At 49.3% G+C, this 21877-nt stretch overlaps 1 protein-coding gene across 2 annotated transcripts in view; it reads left to right on the top strand.

The window, feature by feature from the left end:
• NTPCR (nucleoside-triphosphatase, cancer-related) overlaps positions 1-18323 on the top strand; it is a 704976-nt gene extending 686653 nt beyond the window's left edge. For both annotated transcript variants that reach the window (XR_011203753.1, XM_069234947.1), the window contains one exon: positions 17867-18323. Coding sequence is in view for 1 of the 2 variants with exons in the window: in XM_069234947.1 (XP_069091048.1) it covers positions 17867-17935 (69 nt within the window). In the remaining variant the exon portion in view is untranslated. The remainder of the gene's footprint in view (positions 1-17866) is intronic.
• Positions 18324-21877: the final 3554 nt, after the last annotated feature.

Below are 21877 nucleotides of genomic sequence, written 5' to 3'. Positions count from 1 at the left end.
CCTTGGACCCGCTGCCTTCACCGCTTCCGGGGCACGCCAACCCAGAAGACAGTAAAGGGGGGGGTGCGCCGACCCACAACAGTCCCCCAGGTCACAGAGGAAGTACGGGTTGATCCACGTAAGGTGGCCCTAATGGTCCCTGCCCAGGCCGGGGCCACCATTGTTAAAGCGTGGCTGGGAAAGACCTCCCTAGGGGGTCGTCAGGTGTCCGCAGCAAGACCAGAACAGAGGTCCCTCCTACACTCCAGGCGGCGGGGGGCTCTATTTGGAGGCTAAAGGGATGCTGTCAGGCATGGTGGGGCAGGATGTAGAATGGAAGATGGGAGCTCATTCAAAGCTTAACCACTATGTTGGCCTCCTTGGCCACACACCCCCCAACAACAAGAGTATTTAGTTTTAACCAATAACTATTAGATTCGGTACCCAATCATTGTGTTTACCATCATTTGTGCATATATTCCAAAGAACCTACTTTTGATTCTGGGGAAATCACTGACATTTCTAGAACTGTTTGAAGTTAATTTCTTTGTATTTCATTCCCTTTACTTTTACTCGACACCTCCCCTCCCATTTAAAGTACGCCAGGCAATTTATTAGTCTTGGTTGCCCTTATCACTAAACTCAATCATGATTGCATTTCACAGCTGTGCATGTTTGCACCCTGCCGCCCCGGAACCCATGTACTCTGTGCACACTATTTCTTACTTTGAAATAGTATATACAGAGCCAACTTCCTACATTGGTGGATCAGCGGTGGGGTCTAAGACTTTGCATTTGCTGGACTACTCAGCCAATACCTGATCACACAAATAAATTCCCAAAATTGTCGTTAGAAACTGATTTTTGAACTTTGAGCTATTTTTCAAAATTTTTAGAAGTCCGGCTAGGGCCTAGTGTCAGTCCCTGTTAGCATTTCCTTTAGAGTTTAAAAGTTTTGTAAAAGTTTGGATTAAGTTCTAGAGATAGTTTTAGATTCTTAAAAAGTATCCCAACTTTTAGAGAAATAATGTCTAGTACAGATGAGATGGTGGTGGAACTCAACCTCACCCCTTACCTGCATCTTAGGATGTCAGAGTTAAGGACTCTTTGTAAAATAAAAAATATAAATACTGGATCAAACCCTACCAAAGTACAGCTCCGGGAGCTTTTGGCAGAGTTTGCTAGAGACCACCCCTCTGAAGACAACTTTACAGACGGGAAACTAGTGACCTGGAGGAGAATTTCCCCCCTCCTGTCCTAGTTAGGGAGCCCAGGATTCCTCAAACCCTGACTCCACAAGTGATAGTCAGAGATGCTGCTTCTCCCACAGGGGAGTCCAGCAACTCTGGAAGCATTGAGGGCAGGGGTGCCCCGGTTCAAGTCTGCCAGCAGGTAAGTACCCGCGTCCTCAGGGGCAGACCAGGGGGGTTTTGTAGGGCACAGGGGCGGGGACACAAGAAGGCACAGAAAGTACACCCTTAGCGGCACAGGGGCGGCTGGGTGCAGTGTGCAAACAGGCATCAGGGTTTTAGATTGGAAGTAATTTAGGGACCCGGGGTCACTTCAACGATGCAGGCAGGCACAGGGGGGCTCCTTGGGGTAGCCACCACTTGGGCTAGGCACAGGCGATTCTGACCTTGAGTCCACTGTGGGTTGACCCCTCCTGGCCAACACGACAATGCTGGCAGCCTGGATCCAGAGGACCCCTCTGACTATGACCGGATCTGACGAAGACTGCCGATGCCCAAAGGTACCCCTGCATCTTCAGCGTCTGGCCTTGGGGAATCCAACAGACAGTCTGATGTTGGACACCAGGAGAACCTGCCCGGGGCAGAAAAAGGACAAGGAGGAAGCCCCAGTAGAGGGACTTTAAGACCACCCCGAACCTCCTGCCAGAGTGCCCCCGTTGCCTTGCAAGTGACTCTTGAACCGACTTACCTCCAGCTCCAAAGGGCATCTTTGCGCACAACTCCTGGCTCACTGATTCGCCCTGCACCCGGCCGCCCTGTGCCCTGCAATGAAGAACCTGCTATGCCCTAACGGTCCCTCACCCCTTGCGGCCTTGACGCTCCAAGGGGACCCCAAGGAACCACCTCTAAACTTACCTGTGCATTGCTTTTCCTAGTGGTCTCTCACAGTGGCCCTGCACCAGCTCCAGAGACCTTTCAATGCTGCTCCTGCCAGAACCGAGAACAGCCCGACCTTCTCCAGTTGGCACAGTATGCCCACCGGCGATCTAGACCAACCTGCAAAAAAAAAAACTTGGTAAACTACTTTCCATTGATTCCTATGGTGTGTAATCACACACAAAAGACTATTTTTATAAAATTTAAAAATCCATATCTCAAAAAGTCCTAAACCAGTTTTAATAATCTTGTCTTAATTATATAAAAATCTGAAGTATTTTTATAAATTGGTCTTGAGTTATTTCTTTGAGCGTGTGAGTTTCAATATTGCTACTTTGAGTATAACAAATGCTTTACACTTCTCCAAGATTGGCCTAACTGCTCGACCAAGATGCCTTAAAAATGAGAGAATTAGGTGATCTAGTTTTTACCCCTGTAAACCAACGTGAGGTTGCCTGGACCCCCTGCACAGGGTGTAACTTTGCACACTACATAGAGGGCCAACCTCCTACAAACTGCTTTATCTGCAAAACCCAAACAAATTATGTTTTATACATATGTCTGATACCTACTTACAACTGTACTTACTTGCAACAAAGAGCTTTTGGTTCTAGTAATGAAGTAACAAAATATATTTTTTCTATATCAAAACATTGGCCTGAAGTTAGTCATTGTGTGTGCACCTCCTTTCTTGACTGTGTGTGTACAACAAATGCTTTGCACTACCCTCTGATGGGCCTAAATGCTCGACCACACTCCTACAAAAGAGAGCATTAGTATTATCTACTTTAGCCTCTTTTAAGCCTCTGGGGAACCCCTGTACTCTGTGCACACTATACCTCTTTTTGGTATAGTATATTTGCTGCTGCCCTACATCCTGTGAGCCTGGCTTTGTGTTCGAGGCCCTCCTCCACCCGCAGGCACCCGCCTGTGCCTCATTCGAGGTGGCCACTGATGGCCTGCTGTCTTTCTCTGCTGCCTTTCTGTACCCTTTTCTGCCTTTTTGCTTTTTTCACTTTACTCTTCTTTTTTGCCTCCTTTTCTATTGTTTTCTATCCTCTTTGCAGATTCCTGCTTTCCCCTGCTACTACTGTGGCCCCGCCCTCTCGTAGCGCCACGTTTCCTGCCCTCCCACCTCCCAACTTACCGACTCCTCCTGCCCTTCTTAGTGGCAGCCACTGTGTGTCTGCACGCAGCGGGCACGCTGAAGGCAGACCAAAGGCAAGCCTGTCTGTGCCCGTCCATGCCAAGACCGCGCCCAGCGCCATGGGCCCTGGTTCCTGCCCCATCCATCAATTTGAAGCCTGCATACCTTCAACACCGAAGACTCTGCCACATGCCACCATGCTTCACTAAAGGACTCCCAAGGCACGTTCTTGTGCCTCAACTTAACCTTTACCTGCCTCCGCACACCAAACCACCCTACCTCAAGCCCACCCAGACACCTCAGGTGCATACTAATCAATACCTGCTCCCTCGTAAAACACGTGGTAGAAGTATGTAATCTACTTGACTCCATCGCCCCTGGCGTTGCCTTCCTCATGGAGACCTGAATAATCTCCACCTCAACCCCGGACATTGCCACCACCATTCCTGATGGCTGCAAAATTATCCATAAAGACAGCGTCATCCGACCAGTGTCGATGCCCAGGCCTCTGCTGTAAACACCTGCACTTCTAAATCAAGACTGACCCGAATACCACTCTCTGCAGCACCCTCATCTACAGACCACCTGGACCTCGCCCCCTGTTCAGCCAAGCCGTTGCCGACCTCATCGCTCCCCATGCCCTGCCCTCACCTCAACAAATTACATCCCCCCCAGCGACCTTAACTTTCACCTCGACAACCGCAACAACCCAAACACCTTATCCCTCTTCGAGAACCTAGTCACCCTCGGACTCAAACAACTGGTCAACCTTCCCCCACACTCAGCAGGACACACCCTGGACCCCGTCTTCTCAGCAGGAAACAACATCTCCCTCTCACACACCTCTGAGCACCACTGAACTGTCCACCACTGCGTCCACTTCTCATTCACCAAGATCACCGTACACCATCACACCCTCTGCCCCCCAACAGAAACCGGAGCAAGGTTACCGGAGCAAGGTTACCGAAGCCCAGCTCACCAAAGCACTAAGTCATTCCCCACCACCGGACACCACAGATGCTAACGCCTCGGCCCACAACCTCCACCACTGGATCTGACTGCGCCAACACCCAAGCCCCCCTAAGGAAACCTAGTGGCAATCAGCACCACAGAAACCCAGTTGGTTCTTGTCTGACCTCTAGGAATCGAAGCACACCTGAAGATGACTAGAACGAAAGTGGAGAAACAGCAAGAGCATGACAGATCGCAAAGCCTACAAAGGCACAGTCACCTCACACGACTAGCGCATTAGATCCTCCAGAAAGTCAGCCATTCAGGAGCACATCAACACCAATGCACACATCAAGGAGCTCTTCACCATAGTTAAGGAATTCACAAATCCTGGCTCGGACAACACAGACATCACCCCCTCTGAGGACGTCTGCGACAATCTCTCCATCTTTTTTAACCAAAAAATCCAGAACATCTAAGACGGATTTGAGAGCTAAAGCCCCCCCTCCCCAACCTATTAGCACCTCCATGAACCCCAACCCTCAGCGACCCTGAGACACTGGACCCTCATCACAATGGAAGACACCAGAAAACTCATGAACTCTATTCATTCAGGGGCACCCCCAGACCCATGTACGCACCAGATTTTTAACCGAGCCAATGCCACCATCGCCCCAAAACTGTGCCTGAGAATCACCTGCTCCATTGAGACTATCACCTTCCCGGATGACTGGAAACTCGCAGAGATCAACCCTCTACTGAACAAACCCTCTGCTGACCCAATGGATATGGAAAACTACAGACCAATCTCATTGCTTTCCTTCCTCGCCAAGGTAATCAAAAAAGCTATTAACACACAGCTCACAGATTCCTGCTTTCCCCTGCTACTACTGTGGCCCCGCCCTCTCGTAGCGCCACGTTTCCTGCCCTCCCACCTCCCAACTTACTGACTCCTCCTGCCCTTCTTAGTGGCAGCCACTGTGTGTCTGCACGAAGCGGGCACGCTGAAGGCAGACCAAAGGCAAGCCTGTCTGTGCCCGTCCATGCCAAGACCGCGCCCAGCGCCATGGGCCCTGGTTCCTGCCCCATCCATCAATTTGAAGCCTGCATACCTTCAACACCGAAGACTCTGCCACATGCCACCATGCTTCACTAAAGGACTCCCAAGGCACGTTCTTGTGCCTCAACTTAACCTTTACCTGCCTTCGCACACCAAACCACCCTACCTCAATCCCACCCAGACACCTCAGGTGCATACTAATCAATACCTGCTCCCTCGTAAAACATGTGGTAGAAGTATGTAATCTACTCGACTCCATCGCCCCTGGCGTTGCCTTCCTCATGGAGACCTGAATAATCTCCACCTCAACCCCGGACATTGCCACCGCCATTCCCGATGGCTGCAAAATTATCCATAAAGACAGCGTCATCCGACCAGTCTCGATGCCCAGGCCTCTGCTGTAAACACCTGCACTTCTAAATCAAGACTGACCCGAATACCACTCTCTGCAGCACCCTCATCTACAGACCACTTGGACCTCGCCCCCTGTTCAGCCAAGCCGTTGCCGACCTCATCGCTCCCCATGCCCTGCCCTCACCTCAACAAATTACATCCCCCCCAGCGACCTTAACTTTCACCTCGACAACCGCAACAACCCAAACACCTTATCCCTCTTCGAGAACCTAGTCACCCTCGGACTCAAACAACTGGTCAACCTTCCCCCACACTCAGCAGGACACACCCTGGACCCCGTCTTCTCAGCAGGAAACAACATCTCCCTCTCACACACCTCTGAGCACCACTGAACTGACCACCACTGCGTCCACTTCTCATTCACCAAGATCACCGTACACCATCACACCCTCTGCCCCCCAACAGAAACCGGAGCAAGGTTACCAGAGCAAGGTTACCGAAGCCCAGCTCACCAAAGCACTCAGTCATTCCCCACCACCGGACACCACAGATGCTAACGCCTCGGCCCACAACCTCCACCACTGGATCTGACTGCGCCAACACCCAAGTCCCCCTAAGGAAACCTAGTGGCAATCAGCACCACAGAAACCCAGTTGGTTATTGTCTGACCTCTAGGAATCGAAGCACACCTGAAGATGACTAGAACGAAAGTGGAGAAACAGCAAGAGCATGACAGATCGCAAAGCCTACAAAGGCACAGTCACCTCACACGACTAGCGCATTAGATCCTCCAGAAAGTCAGCCATTCAGGAGCACATCAACACCAATGCACACAACATCAAGGAGCTCTTCACCATAGTTAAGGAATTCACAAATCCTGGCTCGGACAACACAGACATCACCCCCTCTGAGGACGTCTGCGACAATCTCTCCATCTTTTTTAACCAAAAAATCCAGAACATCTAAGATGGATTTGAGAGCTAAAGCCCCCCCTCCCCAACCTATTAGCACCTCCATGAACCCCAACCCTCAGCGACCCTGAGACACTGGACCCTCATCACAATGGAAGACACCAGAAAACTCATGAACTCTATTCATTCAGGTGCACCCCCAGACCCATGTACGCACCAGATTTTTAACCGAGCCAATGCCACCATCGCCCCAAAACTGTGCCTGAGAATCACCTGCTCCATTGAGACTGTCACCTTCCCGGATGACTGGAAACTCGCAGAGATCAACCCTCTACTGAAGAAACCCTCTGCTGACCCAATGGATATGGAAAACTACAGACCAATCTCATTGCTTTCCTTCCTGGCCAAGGTAATCAAAAAAGCTATTAACACCCAGCTCACAGATTCCTGCTTTCCCCTGCTACTACTGTGGCCCCGCCCTCTCGTAGCGCCACGTTTCCTGCCCTCCCACCTCCCAACTTACTGACTCCTCCTGCCCTTCTTAGTGGCAGCCACTGTGTGTCTGCACGCAGCGGGCACGCTGAAGGCAGACCAAAGGCAAGCATGCCTGTGCCCGTCCATGCCAAGACCGCGCCCATCGCCATGGGCCCTGGTTCCTGCCCCATCCATCAATTTGAAGCCTGCATACCTTCAACACCGAAGACTCTGCCACATGCCACCATGCTTCACTAAAGGACTCCCAAGGCACGTTCTTGTGCCTCAACTTAACCTTTACCTGCCTCCGCACACCAAACCACCCTACCTCAAGCCCACCCAGACACCTCAGGTGCATACTAATCAATACCTGCTCCCTCGTAAAACATGTGGTAGAAGTATGTAATCTACTCAACTCCATCGCCCCTGGCGTTGCCTTTCTCATGGAGACCTGAATAATCTCCACCTCAACCCCGGACATTGCCACCGCCATTCCCAATGGCTGCAAAATTATCCATAAAGACAGCGTCATCCGACCAGTGTCGATGCCCAGGCCTCTGCTGTAAACACCTGCACTTCTAAATCAAGACTGACCCGAATACCACTCTCTGCAGCACCCTCATCTACAGACCACCTGGACCTCACCCCCTGTTCAGCCAAGCCGTTGCCGACCTCATCGCTCCCCATGCCCTGCCCTCACCTCAACAAATTACATCCCCCCCAGCAGCCTTAACTTTCACCTCGACAACCGCAACAACCCAAACACCTTATCCCTCTTCGAGAACCTAGTCACCCTCGGACTCAAACAACTGGTCAACCTTCCCCCACACTCAGCAGGACACACCCTGGACCCCGTCTTCTCAGCAGGAAACAACATCTCCCTCTCACACACCTCTGAGCACCACTGAACTGACCACCACTGCGTCCACTTCTCATTCACCAAGATCACCGTACACCATCACACCCTCTGCCCCCAACAGAAACTGGAGCAAGGTTACCGGAGCAAGGTTACCGAAGCCCAGTTCACCAAAGCACTCAGTCATTCCCCACCACCGGACACCACAGATGCTAACGCCTCTGCCCACAACCTCCACCACTGGATCTGACTGCGCCAACACCCAAGCCCCCCTAAGGAAACCTAGTGGCAATCAGCACCACAGAAACCCAGTTGGTTCTTGTCTGACCTCTAGGAATCAAAGCACACCTGAAGATGACTAGAACGAAAGTGGAGAAACAGCAAGAGCATGACAGATCGCAAAGCCTACAAAGGCACAGTCACCTCACACGACTAGCGCATTAGATCCTCCAGAAAGTCAGCCATTCAGGAGCACATCAACACCAATGCACACAACATCAAGGAGCTCTTCACCATAGTTAAGGAATTCACAAATCCTGGCTCGGACAACACAGACATCACCCCCTCTGAGGACGTCTGCGACAATCTCTCCATCTTTTTTAACCAAAAAATCCAGAACATCTAAGACGGATTTGAGAGCTAAAGCCCCCCCTCCCCAACCTATTAGCACCTCCATGAACCCCAACCCTCAGCGACCCTGAGACACTGGACCCTCATCACAATGGAAGACACCAGAAAACTCATGAACTCTATTCATTCAGGGGCACCCCCAGACCCATGTACGCACCAGATTTTTAACCGAGCCAATGCCACCATCGCCCCAAAACTGTGCCTGAGAATCACCTGCTCCATTGAGACTGTCACCTTCCCGGATGACTGGAAACTCGCAGAGATCAACCCTCTACTGAAGAAACCCTCTGCTGACCCAATGGATATGGAAAACTACAGACCAATCTCATTGCTTTCCTTCCTGGCCAAGGTAATCAAAAAAGCTATTAACACACAGCTCACAGAGCTCCTTGAGACAAACCACATCCTAGAACTCTCCCAGTCCAGAGTCAGGAGCAACCATAGCATCAAAACCGCTCTCTTTGCAGCTTCGGATGACATCCGCACCCTACTGGACTATGGAGAAACAGCTGTCCTCATCCTCCTCAACCACTCGGCCTCCTTTGACACTGTCTCCCACACCACCTTATGCATCAGAGTACTTGATGCAGGCATCCGCGGCAAGGCCTCGTGGTGGATCCACTACTTCCTCACCGGAACAACCCACAAAGTCAGACTCCCACCATTTATCTGAGAACCAAGAGAAACCAGCTGTTGAGTCCCCCGGGGCTCATCCCTGAGCCCCACCCTCTTTATTGTCTACATGGCCTCGCTCGCCAAGATCGTCAGACACCACGGACTCCACATTGTCTCCTACGCCGACGACACACAGCTAATTCTATCCCTTACCGACAAACCATTGACAACCAAGAGCAACTTCCACAATGGAATGAGAGTAGTCGCCGACTGGATGAAAGACAGCATTCTCAAGCTCAACTCGTACAAGACAGATCCTCATCCGGGCGCCCCACACCCACCACCTGGGATGACGCCTGTTGGCCACCTGCCCTTGGAATCGCCCCTGCCTTCACCAGCCTTGCACACAACCTTGGCATCATTCTTGACTCCTCGCCGTCCATGGCTCGACAAGTCAGCGCAGTCTCATTGTCGTGCTTCCATACGCTCCACCTTCTTTGGAAGATCTTCAAGTGGATCCCCATTGAAACAAGGACTGTCACCCACGCACTTGTCAGCATCTCTACTACTCAACGCACTCGATGCCACCATCATGAAGAAACTTCAAACAAGAATCCAGGGAATAGAGAACGCAGCGGCCAGACTCATCCTGGACATCTCCCGCCACAGCCCCATCTATGCTCACCTGAGAAACCTTCACTGGCTCCTGATCAACAAACGCATCACCTTCAAACTCCTAACACACGCTCACAAGGCCCTGTACAACATTGGACCAGCCTACCTCAACCACCACCTATCCTTCTTTGTCCCCTCCTGACAACTCCTGGCCCTCACCGCCATCCCTAATATCAGGAAGACACAGCAGGAGGTAGATCCTTTTCCTACCTTGCCGTGCAGACCTGTAACATGCTGCCACTCCACCTCAGGAAGCCCCCCTTGCTGATTCAGTTCAAAAAGGACCTTCAAGACCTGGCTCTTCAACTGATCAGCTCCCCCTCATCAGTGCCTTGAGGCCCCATGGGTGAGAAGTTGCGCTATACAAATAATTGATTGATTGATTGACCACCCCATATCATCCCTGTACCAATGGTCTTGTTGAGAGATTCAACAAGACATTGCAAGGTATGGTTAGTGGGCTCCCTGAAAAACCCAGAAGAAGATGGTATGTCTTAGGTTCATGCTTACTTTTTACTTATGGGGAAGTGCCACAGAAAGGAGTAGGTTTTTCCTGCTTGGATGTTCTCTTTGGGCATCCTGTCAGAGAACCCCTTCGTTTTGTGAAGGAGGGATAGGAGAGACCTTTCAGAGAGCCTAAGCAAGACATTGTGGATTATGTGCTTGGCCTTTGTTCTAGGATGGTTGAGTACATGGAAAAAGCTTCCAAAAATCTTGACGCCAGCTCCAGAAGCTCTGGTATGACCTAAAAGCTGCACAGGTGGAGTTCCAACCGGGGCAGAAGGTATAGTTGTTGGAGCCTGTGGCCCCAGGGCCCTCCAGGACAAATAGAGTGGACCTTACGACATACTATAAAGAAAAGGGAAAGTCACCGATCTTGTGGATTTGACTCTTGCAGGAGCCCCAGAAGGGTTATCCATGTAAACTGCCTGAAACCCTATCATAACACAACTGAGATGACCATGCTTATGGTCACTGATGAGGGACAGGCAGCAGATAGTGAATCTCTCCCTGATCACCTCCCCAGCAACTCCAAGAACGGCTCAGTTGAGGGAGTAGTCTTTTCAGATGCCCTCACTGGCCAGCAGCCAGGCTGACTGTAAGCAAGTCTTACAGCAGTAAGCTGAGCTCTTCTGCTTGACCCCTGGTCAGACTACCTGGTGCACACCTGATGTGGACACTGGGGACAGCTTATCTCTCAAAAACAAATTTTACAGACAGTCTGACCATGTCAAAGAGAGACTCAAAGCTGAGGCCAGCAAAATGCTGGAATTGGGAATCATTGAGCACTCTGAAAGTCCCTGGGCCAGCCCAGTGGTTTTAGTCCCCAAGCCTCATTTCCAGGGCAGAAAGAAATACATTAGGTTTTGTGTGGACTATAGAGGTCTCAATGCTGTGAAAAAAACCAATGCTCACCCCATCCCTAGGGCTGATGAGCTAATTGACAGGTTAGCGGCAGCCAAATATCTCAGTACTTTTGATCTTACATCAGAGTAATGGCAGATAGGGTTGAACCCTGGAGTAAAAGAAAAATCACGGGCATCATCAGTTCACTTTAGTGCAGCATACATAGATGATATTGCTGTCTTTAACTCTACCTGGCAGGATCTGGAAACTAGTGTGACCCCCTGACCTGCTTTGGGTCAGGAGTACACCAGTCTGCCTCCGTGCCCCTGACCCCGCCATTGCTGCAAAATACTTCTGAGGCCCTCCACCACCCGCAGGCACCCGCCTGCGCCTCATCCCTGGTGCCTAGTGGTAGGCGTGTCTAGTATACTGTGTATTTAGTTTTTATATTTTGTACTTCGTTTCTTGTCATTGTTTTTTCGTTTTACACACTGTTTTTCTCTTAAACTTTGCCCATTTTCTGCTCCGCTTTGTATTTTGCACTCGTTTTCTTTTCCGGCTCTCGCCGGTTACTCAGACCCAGCCGCTGCGTCCCCTGCGGCCCGTCCCCACTGGACACTCCCTCCGGCCTCCCAGCTGCTCCTCCCTCCCACCTCCCCTTCTTAATGATGGCCGCTGTGCGGCCACACCGCTGGCGCACCAGAGGCGTACCAGAGGCAAGCCCGTCTGCGCCCGTCCGTGCCTGGACCGCGCCCAGCGCCCGTCTCCCTGGTCCACACTCCTCCGGCCCCCCCAAGCGCTACTACTCCTCCACAGAGCTCCTTGCTCTCAACCCCGGCCAGCACCCTGCCTGCGCCCAGGCCAACCCCAAACACTCACACAGACTTTTCACATGCCACTCATGCCATTTCTCCTGCACTCACACCAACACCGACAAGTACCACAACACCAAACCCCCCAATCACCTCATCTGCATCCCCCTTAACACCCTTTCCGTCCACAAGCACGCCATTGAGCTTTGGGACCTGCTCACCACAAACTCTCCCGACATCGCCTTCCTCACTGAAACATGGATGAACTCCTCATCAGAACCTGACATCGCCATAGCCATCCCAGAAGGTTACAAAACCACCCGTAGAGACTGCACCAACAAACCAGGAGGAGGTATCGCCATAATACACAGAAACTCCATCAGGATTTCCACCAACACCGACACCCTAGACAACGCAGAACACCTACACTTTCAGGCACACATCAACGCCAACACCACCCTAAGAGCAACCCTCATCTACAGACCACCAGGACCCCGCCCCCAATTCTGTGACCCCATCGCCGACACTATCAGCTCCCACGCCCTCACCTCCACAGACTACAGACTCCTTGGTGACCTTAACTTGTACCTGGAAAGCACCCATGACTGCAACTGCACAGCCCTTCTGGACAACCTCGCAAACCTCTGCCTCAAGCAACTGGTCACTTCACCCACCCACTCAGCCTGACACACTCTAGACGCCATCTTCACCTCCAGCAGCCACATCACCTTCACTCACACCACCGAACTCCACTGGACTGACCACCACTGCATCCACTTCTTCCTGAAACCCACCGCCAACAACACCCTACCCCCACCGCAAGTGGAACAAGATCTCAAAAGAACACCTGATCTCCAACCTCGCACAAGCTCCACCTCCCAGCACTAACGACCCGAACACCACCGCCCTCAACCTCACACGATGGCTAGAAACTTGCGCAGACTCCCTCGCCCCTTTGAAAACAAACAACAACACCCGCACCATCAAGACCGCCCCCGGTTCACCACAGAACGTCAGTCTTCCAAACGAGAATGCTGAAAAATTGAGAAAGCCTGGTGCCAAGAACCCTCAATGAGCAACTTCTCCGCCCTCTAAACAGGCATGCGCAAACACCACCAACTCATCCGGACCACCAAACGGTCCTTCTACAAAGAACGCGTTGACAACAACACACACAACAGCAAGGAACTCTTTGCCATCATCAAAGAACTCACCAAACCCAAATCCTGCACCATCGACCCTCCACACTCTCAACACCTTTACAACTCCCTCTCCAACTACTTCCACCGCAGAATCGCAGACATACACAACAGCTTCACATCGTCAGCACCCACCATCACCACCACCAATACAACCAACACCACAACACCCTGCTGCACCAACCTACTGAACACCTGGACCCCCGCCGATGAAGAAATCTGCGAAACCATGAGCTCCATCCACTCAGGCTCCCCAACAGACCCTTGCCCCCACCACATCTTCAACAAGGCCAGCCAAATCATCGCTCCCCAGCTCCGGGCTGTCATCAACAGTTACTTTGACACAGCAACCTTCCCAGATATTTGGAAACACTCTGAGGTCAACGCTCTTCTCAAAAAACCCAAATCAGACCCTGAAGACCTCCCAAACTACTGACCCATTTCTCTTCTCCCCTTCCCCGCAAAGGTCATGGAAAAGATAGTAAACGTACAACTGTCTCGCTTCCTAGAAGACAACAACATACTCAGCGTCTCCCAGTCTGGATTCCGCAAAAAACACAGCACCGAGACCACCCTCATCACCTGCACAGACGACACAAGGACCAGATTGGACAAGAGCAAAACCGTCGCCCTCATCCTCCTAGACCTCTCCACAGCTTTTGACACTGTATGCCACCAAACCCTCCGCAAATGCCTTTTCGATGCCGGAATTCGCCACAAAGCCCTGGACTGGCTCACCTCCTTCCTCTCCGAAAGAACCCAAAGAGTTCGCCTCCCTCCTTTCTGGTCTACAGCCACCAAGACCATCTGTGGGGTCCCCCAAGGATCCTCCCTCAGCCCCACCCTTTTCAACATCTACATGGCTTCTCTCACCAACATCCTCCATCCCCACGGCCTCACCATCATTTCATATGCTGACGACAACCAGCACATCATCTTCTTCACTAGGAACCCAGCTACCGCCAAGAATAACCTACACACCGGACTCCTCAACATCACCAACTGGATGAGAGCAAGCCACCTCAAATTGAACTCAGAAAAAACAGAGATAATCATCTTCAGTCCCAACAAGACAGCATGGAACGACTCTTGGTGGCCCACCACCCTTGGACCACTCCCAACACCCACCACCCACGCACGCAATCTTGGCATCATACTGGACTCATCTCTCTCCATGACTCCACAAATCAACACCATATCATCCTCCTGCTTCAACACCCTTTGCATGCTAAGCAAAACTTTCAAATGGATTCCTCTAGAAACAAGAACTTTCACCCACGTCTTCATAAGCAGCGGACTGGACTACGGCAATGCCCTCTATGCAGGGACCACAGCCAAGCTTCAGAGAAAACTCCAGCTAATCCAGAACGCAGCTGCACGTCTCATCCTCAACCTCCCTCGCCACAAACACATCTCCTCCCACATCAGATCCCTACACTGGCTGCCCATCAACAAAAGGATCATTTTCAAAATCCTTGTCCATGCTCACAAAGCCCTTCACGACACTGGACCTGCCTACCTCAACGAACGAATCAACTTCCACAAACCAACTCAGCAGCTCCGCTCCGCCGACCTCGCTACAGTCCCCCGCATCCAACACACCACCTCCAGCGGCAGATCCTTCTCCCACCTCGCCGACAAAACCTGGAACTCCCTCCCCACCAACCTATGCAAGACCCAGGACCTCCTAACCTTCAGAAAACACCTCAAAACATGGCTTTTCGAGCAGTAACCTCCCACCCCCAGCGCCTTGAGACCCTACCGGGTAAGTAGTGCACTTAAGAAATGTATTTGATTGATTGATTGATCACCTAATCCAGCTGGGGAAGGTCCTTGAGGCTCTGAAAAAGGCAGGCCTCACTATTAAGGAAGGAAAATGCCCGATAGGGCAGGGCCAAGTTGTAAACTTGAGCCACCTTGTAGGTGGAGGCCAGGTTCAACCACTGTAAGCCAAGATACGGACAATTCTGGATTGGGTAGCTCCAACAACCCAGACTCAATTCAGGGAATTCCTTTGCTTGACTAGATATTACAGGAGATTTGTGAAGGGGTATGGCTCCATTGAGGCCCCTCTCACAGGACTGACCTCCATGAAAATGCCAAAGAAGGTAAACTAGACAGTGAGCTGTCAAAAGGCCTTTGACACCCGGAAAGAAGCAGTGTGCTCAGCACCTGTTCTCAAAGCTCCAGATTATACCAAACAGTTCATAGTGCAGACCGATGCCTCTGAACATGGGATGGGAGCAGGCCTGTCCCAGATCATTGATGATGGCCATGATAAACATGTTACTTTCATTAGCAAGAGATTACTCTCCAAAGAGCAGTGTTGGAGTGCCATTGAGAACCCTTCACTGTGGTTTGGTCTTTAAAGAAGTTGAGGCAATATTCGTGTGGCTCTCACTTCCTTGTTCAAACTGACCACAGACCTCTCAGATGGCTTTTGCAGATGGAAGGTGAAAATTCCTAACTGTTAAAGTGATCCATATCTCTACCGGGTAAGGACTTAGACCTGGGACAGACCATGCCAATGCACATGGCCTTTCCAGGTTCTTACACAGAGAAGATGAAGACTCTGTGGGGGGAGGGTCAGTTTCATCCCTTTTCATTTGGGAGGGGATCATGTAGGAAAGCACCCTTTTTGACAAGGGTAGCCCCCAATATTTGCCTGGTTTCTGATGTGGCTTTGACTGCTAACCAGGTCCCCAATGCCAGATCTCTTTCCACAGAACTGCACAGTTGTTTTGCACAGTTGGCAAACTCTTTAGCTACCACTGTAAGTCACTAGTAAATGGTACCCCTGGTACCTAGGGCCTGGGGTACTAAGGAAGGTCTCTGAGAGCTGCAGCACAAATTGTGCCACCTTCAGGAAACCCCCACCTAACCCCCACAGTACTGCCATTGCAGACTGTGTGTTGGTGCAGGCTAAATTGAAAACATGACTTGTCACACACCCCTGTGTGCCAGGTCCCCTATTATTGCAAGTGACGGGTGTAAGTTACCCCTAAGGCGGGGTGCATCAAGGCACATGTGGGGGTATATATGCATGAGCAGATATACCCCTAATTTTTCTCTGTTGATTCTGAGACTTAGTGAGTGGACAGGGAAGCCATGCATGTGCTGGACACTGGTTACTACGAATTCCCCATCTACGAATCCTGGGATGTTTGGTATCAAACATCTCAGAATAACAAACCCTCACTGACCCAGTGATTGATCTATTAAACAATGCACACAGAGGGCACCTTAGAGGTGCCCCCCTAAAAACATCCCAACTACTAGTGTGTTGACTGGTCTTGACCAGTTCAGCCACCACAGACGCATTTCTGGGCCTCAAAGGTGAGAGCAAACGCTCTTGAAGGCCTGAGACAAAGGCCTGTGCTGGACAGAGGTGTGACCTTCTCTCCCAGGCAGGCTGGACAATCCAGGGCAGGGAGCTTCAAAGGCCTTTCCATCTGTGTAATATGACCCAGGTCTCTCCAGATGGTGGCAATGACCAGCCCCACTGTCCTGACCCTACTTTTGGCAGCAGCACAGGTGGGAAAATTAGTTAAATTAGGAGGGGTGCCCACTTCATGCCAGTCTCACCCCTAAGGTGGATGAGCTGAAGTGGATACTACTTTTTAAATTCCTCCATCTTGTTTTCAAGAATATGTAATTGTTTTAAGTGATCATTTTTATTAATTAATACCCTCTGAGGAAGTAATATTTGAACCTTGCAGTAGTCTTAAATTAAGAATCTTGCTAACTCCAGTGAATCTTCTGGCAGGACACTACTGATTTCAAGGCCAGTTTTTAGCCTCCAGATTCGTTAATGCAAAAAACAGATTCCCTTGCCAGGCTTTAACTGATATGGACTGGTCTTGTGGGACTCTGACTATGCTCTGCTAGCAACGTGCTCCTGCAGGCCAGTGCACAAGATTTTGTCACACGCTGTCTTTCTGAGATATTGTTTTCTCCGTGCTCATGACAGGTAAGGAGAAAAAAAAGTATATTTTCATTTCTGATATTCGATCCTGCAGCAGCACACTTGCAAGTCACATACAGACCAAGAGACCCGATGCAGGGCTCAATAGAAGTCAAAGGAAGAAATACATTTTCCCTATCATTTTTTTTTATCTCCCACTTTCCTCTTCGAAAATGGTGGCATATATGATCAGCTGACTTCAGTGAGAACTGATGTCCCGATGTTTATTTTTTCATTGGTGTCATAATAATTTGTCGTGAGAGAGTCTGCATTTTTGTCCCCAGTCTCACTACTTGCACTGCACAGAAAGTGTTGCCTGGAGGGCTATTGTGCAGTGCACATTATGGTGACAGTTGAGGTACTCGTTTTCCTTTCTGTGCAGTTGTAGACAGTAACAGGACAGATGCCGTCACTAATGCAGTTTGACATTGCAGCCCACTAAGGGAGGTTCTCTGGGCATTCCCAAATGCAACTGGGATTGCCATATGACCTCTGGGCTATGGCCATCTCTGTGTATGTTGTAGTGTGGGTTTATACAAGATAAGTATGGCAAACCAAGGCGCCAACGGCTGAAGGAGGTTAAACAAAAAACACTCTATTTATGTAATGTTATGTATTATTTTTTAATACTTCAAGTGTGAAGAGACAGCTAAAGCTCTGTTAAAATGTAAGTGGATCGCTTATACAAAATATGTTACAGATGGAATTCTCAGCACTAAATCAGTGTTCTCATGGGAGATTTTCTTTGTTGTTTCTTTATCTACAGGTTACGAAAGAAAACAGGAACGACCTTTTGCACGAAATACTAACCGCGGTGGAACACTGCAAAGAGTAGAAGCGGCAGAAATAAGGGAAAACACTTGTTCATGCCTAATGTTTGCTTTTTCACGTTATTTCCTTGGATTGAGAATCTAATTAGGACATTTTCTAAATCTTTTTTCTTGTAACTTGTTGAAAAAATGTCTTTTCATATAAGCACGCCTGAACTAGGTTTGCTATTAAGAATTGTTTAGTTGGTGGTTCAGTTATGAAATACATCACTGGGTGCTTCGAAGGTTCAATGCTGAGATCTGAAAGATTTTGCAAAATAAGTTTGTTGATATTTTAAGTTGCATGAAAGCACAAATACAACTTAATTCAACTGAATACATGGGTGTGGAAATAGTCAACTTTGATAAGTAGGGAAACGCAGTGTTGACTATTAAAACAACTGTATAACTGTTTTTAGATTTCTTTGTTTTTTTTGCAATATACACACAAGGTTTACAGCAGGGTTACTTTATTCCTACAGTTGGCAACGACACCCAACATTTTTTTTGTCCAAATGTTAATGCAGAAAAATAAATGTCATCTGTAGCGTATAACGGGCGCATTCATAGGTTGTTTGTTGCCTTTATATTCCTGAAGTGCGACAGATAAGGAGGAAATAAATGTGAACTACCTTGATTAAAAAGAATAAAAACAGGCTGTCCAAAACTAATTCAGTCAAAAGAAGGTAGACCAGAAATAGGGCAAAATCATAGCATTGACTATAGTTAGAGAATGAATCTACATAATAAGCGCACCTATATCGCACATAACATCTAAGTCAATCAGTCTACTTGTCGAGCGCAACTTGTCCTCCGTGAGATAGTGGCGTAACAAAGGGATCCGCAGCCCTAGTGGTGTGGGGGAGCTCCTGAGCTCCAGGGGGCCTCTCAGCACAGCACCTGGCCTGAGTGAGTCCGGCAGGGTAGGGGGAGCATGTTCTTTTCGGGGGGGGCTGCTAGTTTCATTACGCCACTGCCATGAGGGTATCCAGGCGCTGGCAGAGTCTCAGGTGAAGAGTCAGGTTTTCAGCATCCTACCAAACTGCTGTGGAGGTCCTGAGGTGCAGGGGGAGGCCGTTCCAGACTTGGGCTGCGAGGTAGGACAAGTGGCATCCTCCTGCTCTGTGGCAGAGCTGAAGTGGCTGGAGGGTTTGTGGAATCTCAGGAGGTGGTTGATGTAGGCTGGTCCGGAGTTGTGCGTGGCCTTGAATGACTTGAATGAGCAGCTTGAACCGGCATTTCTTCTGAACCGGGAGCCAGTGGAGTTTTTTTGAGGTGGGGGGTGATGTGGTGCAATGAGGGAGATCCAGGATGAGTCTTGCTGGAAATTAGGACTACTCCCAGTTATATTATATTCAGGAAACTTTTAAAAACATGGCTAATAAAAAAATTATATGACTAAAATTGTAAGAAGCATGTAATGTTTCTGTCACCTAAGTTCCAGGAAACCGATGGGTGTCCATGTGCTGTATAAATGCAAGTGACATAGGTCAACATCAGGGAGGTATCAACAAAGGCAGCATGCATTGGCCCCTGGGAAAAACTCCTTAATCTTGATAGGAGATAAATACGCCCTGTGCTGCACACAGAAATAGATGAGCCTAAACCTTGCATTCCAAGAGATGGTGGCTGGGTAGGCCAGCATTCTGCACCCCATTCTTAAGGCTAGTCCAAGGTCTGCCTCCCATCTGTCCCAAATACGATAAGGAAGACCTAAGTATGCCCTCCAGTGGCCCTAGCCAATCAATTAATGAGCCTCCCCTATCGTGTGAGGGTACTGTACAATACCACTAGTTGGTGAAGACAACTGTATTATTTCTCCAGCTTAGCTCCACTTACTTAGTTGATAATTATACCCTGATATACTCATAGGTATGACTGAGTAAGCCTACTCCCGTTATAGGCACTCACAGGCTTCCAAGCACCCTGACTTTCAATCTTCATCTTTAAAAGATTTGACCAATGTCCGTATGCTTGGTTTTCATTCTGACATTTTTCCCAGGGAAGCGATTGAACTATTTAGATCCTGATACCATCAAATTTTCTCCTTAATATTGGATAGAATGTTTTAAATGGTAATGGCGCATATAACTAATACTTTCTAGTCAGTCTTATTGTGCTAAGCCTTTATATACACACTGATGAACCATGAGTAGATATAAAGTTGCTGGTACTGGGAGTACAGTTCTGTATACCAGTTAAACATATTAGCAGTGTAGTTATATATCAATATGATCATCTTTACTTTGAATATGTTTTGTCAAAACAAGCTACTGCAATTTCAGATATGCTCATTGTTGAAATTGGAATACCTTCTGCATGATGTACATATGTGTTCCCCTGCCCTGAGTGCCCTGTTGTGTGTATCTGTTATTCTTACTTTTGAATTTAGACAATGGTGTCCTGCTAACCTGGCTTCAGCATAGACAAATATGCCTGTCCCTGACATCAGAATGTCATGGACACTCAAAATGTGCCCTCATTGGCTGCCAGTGCACTGCTGTCCTTTCCATGGTTTTATCACAGAGTTATGGTGGCAGCGTACCATGTTTCGAGAGGCTTTTGGGATCCATTTTGAATGTCCCAGCCTGGGCTTTGCACAAGTTGGAGGTGAGGAAGTGTATTTCTCACATTCCTAAAGCAAGATATTGGCACCCTCGGCCCTGTATTGATGGGGCTGGAGACAGCCTTCTTTAATTATTCAGTTGAGTCTTAAGCTTAGCAAGGGGCATTTGATTAGTCTTCCTGCATCCATTTGATGAATGGTAGGGGGAAGGGTGGGTCTTCAGATTCTGTTGAGGAAATCTTTACATGAGGCCTGCCCTTTTTGTCTTCTCATAATTATTCCTTTTATTTGATTGACCATTAGCTTTTGCAGAAACCTCACACATCCTTATGTCTATGTTATGGGCCCTGCAGGCTGAAGAATACCCTCTTGTGATAAGAATTACTGTACACCCAGGGTGAGTCTGGATCTCTTGCAGCAAGAGCTTTATACCTGTGCTTAAGCACCTAGAAGCCACTCTGCCTGTTTAGAGAGGGAAGGATCCTTCCAAACCAGCAGGAGGAGTAAGGTGCAGCGCATTCCCAGTGTCTGTGGGGTGGCCCAGAAGAGAAGCTAGAGGAAAGTGATCTTCTGGACTGCAACATCAGCAGGTCTGCATTGTCTCCATGCCCGTTCCTGGTGTTACCATGACTCCATGAAAGCAGTTGCTGAGGTCATTCAGAGCTGTAATTATGTGTGTCTGAATTGGGCTGGGTGAAGTCATAGCTGCTAGCTAAGGATCAGACTGTGTGACATGCATGCTAAAGCTGTGACTGGCCAGTTTGTGACAACAACTACCATGTGTGGTGATCAGGCTCTGCTTGGCCACAAGTGACCAGATGAAATAGGACTGTGTGTGATTGTAACTACCAAGTGTGGCGACCAATCCAGATGTGGCCACAATTGTCCAGAAGAAATCAGTGACTATTCAGTGTGATCTGCCTATGTGAGGGCTGCAACTGCCTGCTGTACCAGGCCTGTGAAGGGCTGCAGCTATCGAAGATGTGACCAGTCACATTTTCACCTTGTCCAGTTAGCCCCCAGCAAGGACCTGCGGGCGCTGGCATGAGCCCATCGCCATCACCTTGAAGTCACTCACCATTGGTCCAGGTGGTACTGCATCAAGCCAGGAATGCCATTTCCACTCCTGCCACCTAAGAAACCAGGGAGGAGCACTTCCATTGCATCAACAGCTTCTAAGATAGGAGTACAGAAGAGATCCCGGCTGGTGCACCCTCTAATGGTGAGTGTATGTGGGTGCATCTGACAGCCGGGTGATAAGCAGACCTACCGGCATGGTTTCCACTGCCACATAAGAACTGCTTAAATGAGTTGGAGTTTGCTTGTTTGGGGAGGATTTAAAAACAGCAGCTGAGCTAAACTCACACTACTACTGTATACAATATTGAGTGGGAGACCACCC

This window comes from Pleurodeles waltl, chromosome 5 (assembly GCF_031143425.1).
Source record: "Pleurodeles waltl isolate 20211129_DDA chromosome 5, aPleWal1.hap1.20221129, whole genome shotgun sequence".
Classification (NCBI taxonomy): Eukaryota; Metazoa; Chordata; class Amphibia; order Caudata; family Salamandridae; genus Pleurodeles; species Pleurodeles waltl.
The sequence above is the reverse complement of the archived record's forward strand: the minus strand, read 5'-3'. Positions and strand labels throughout refer to the sequence as shown.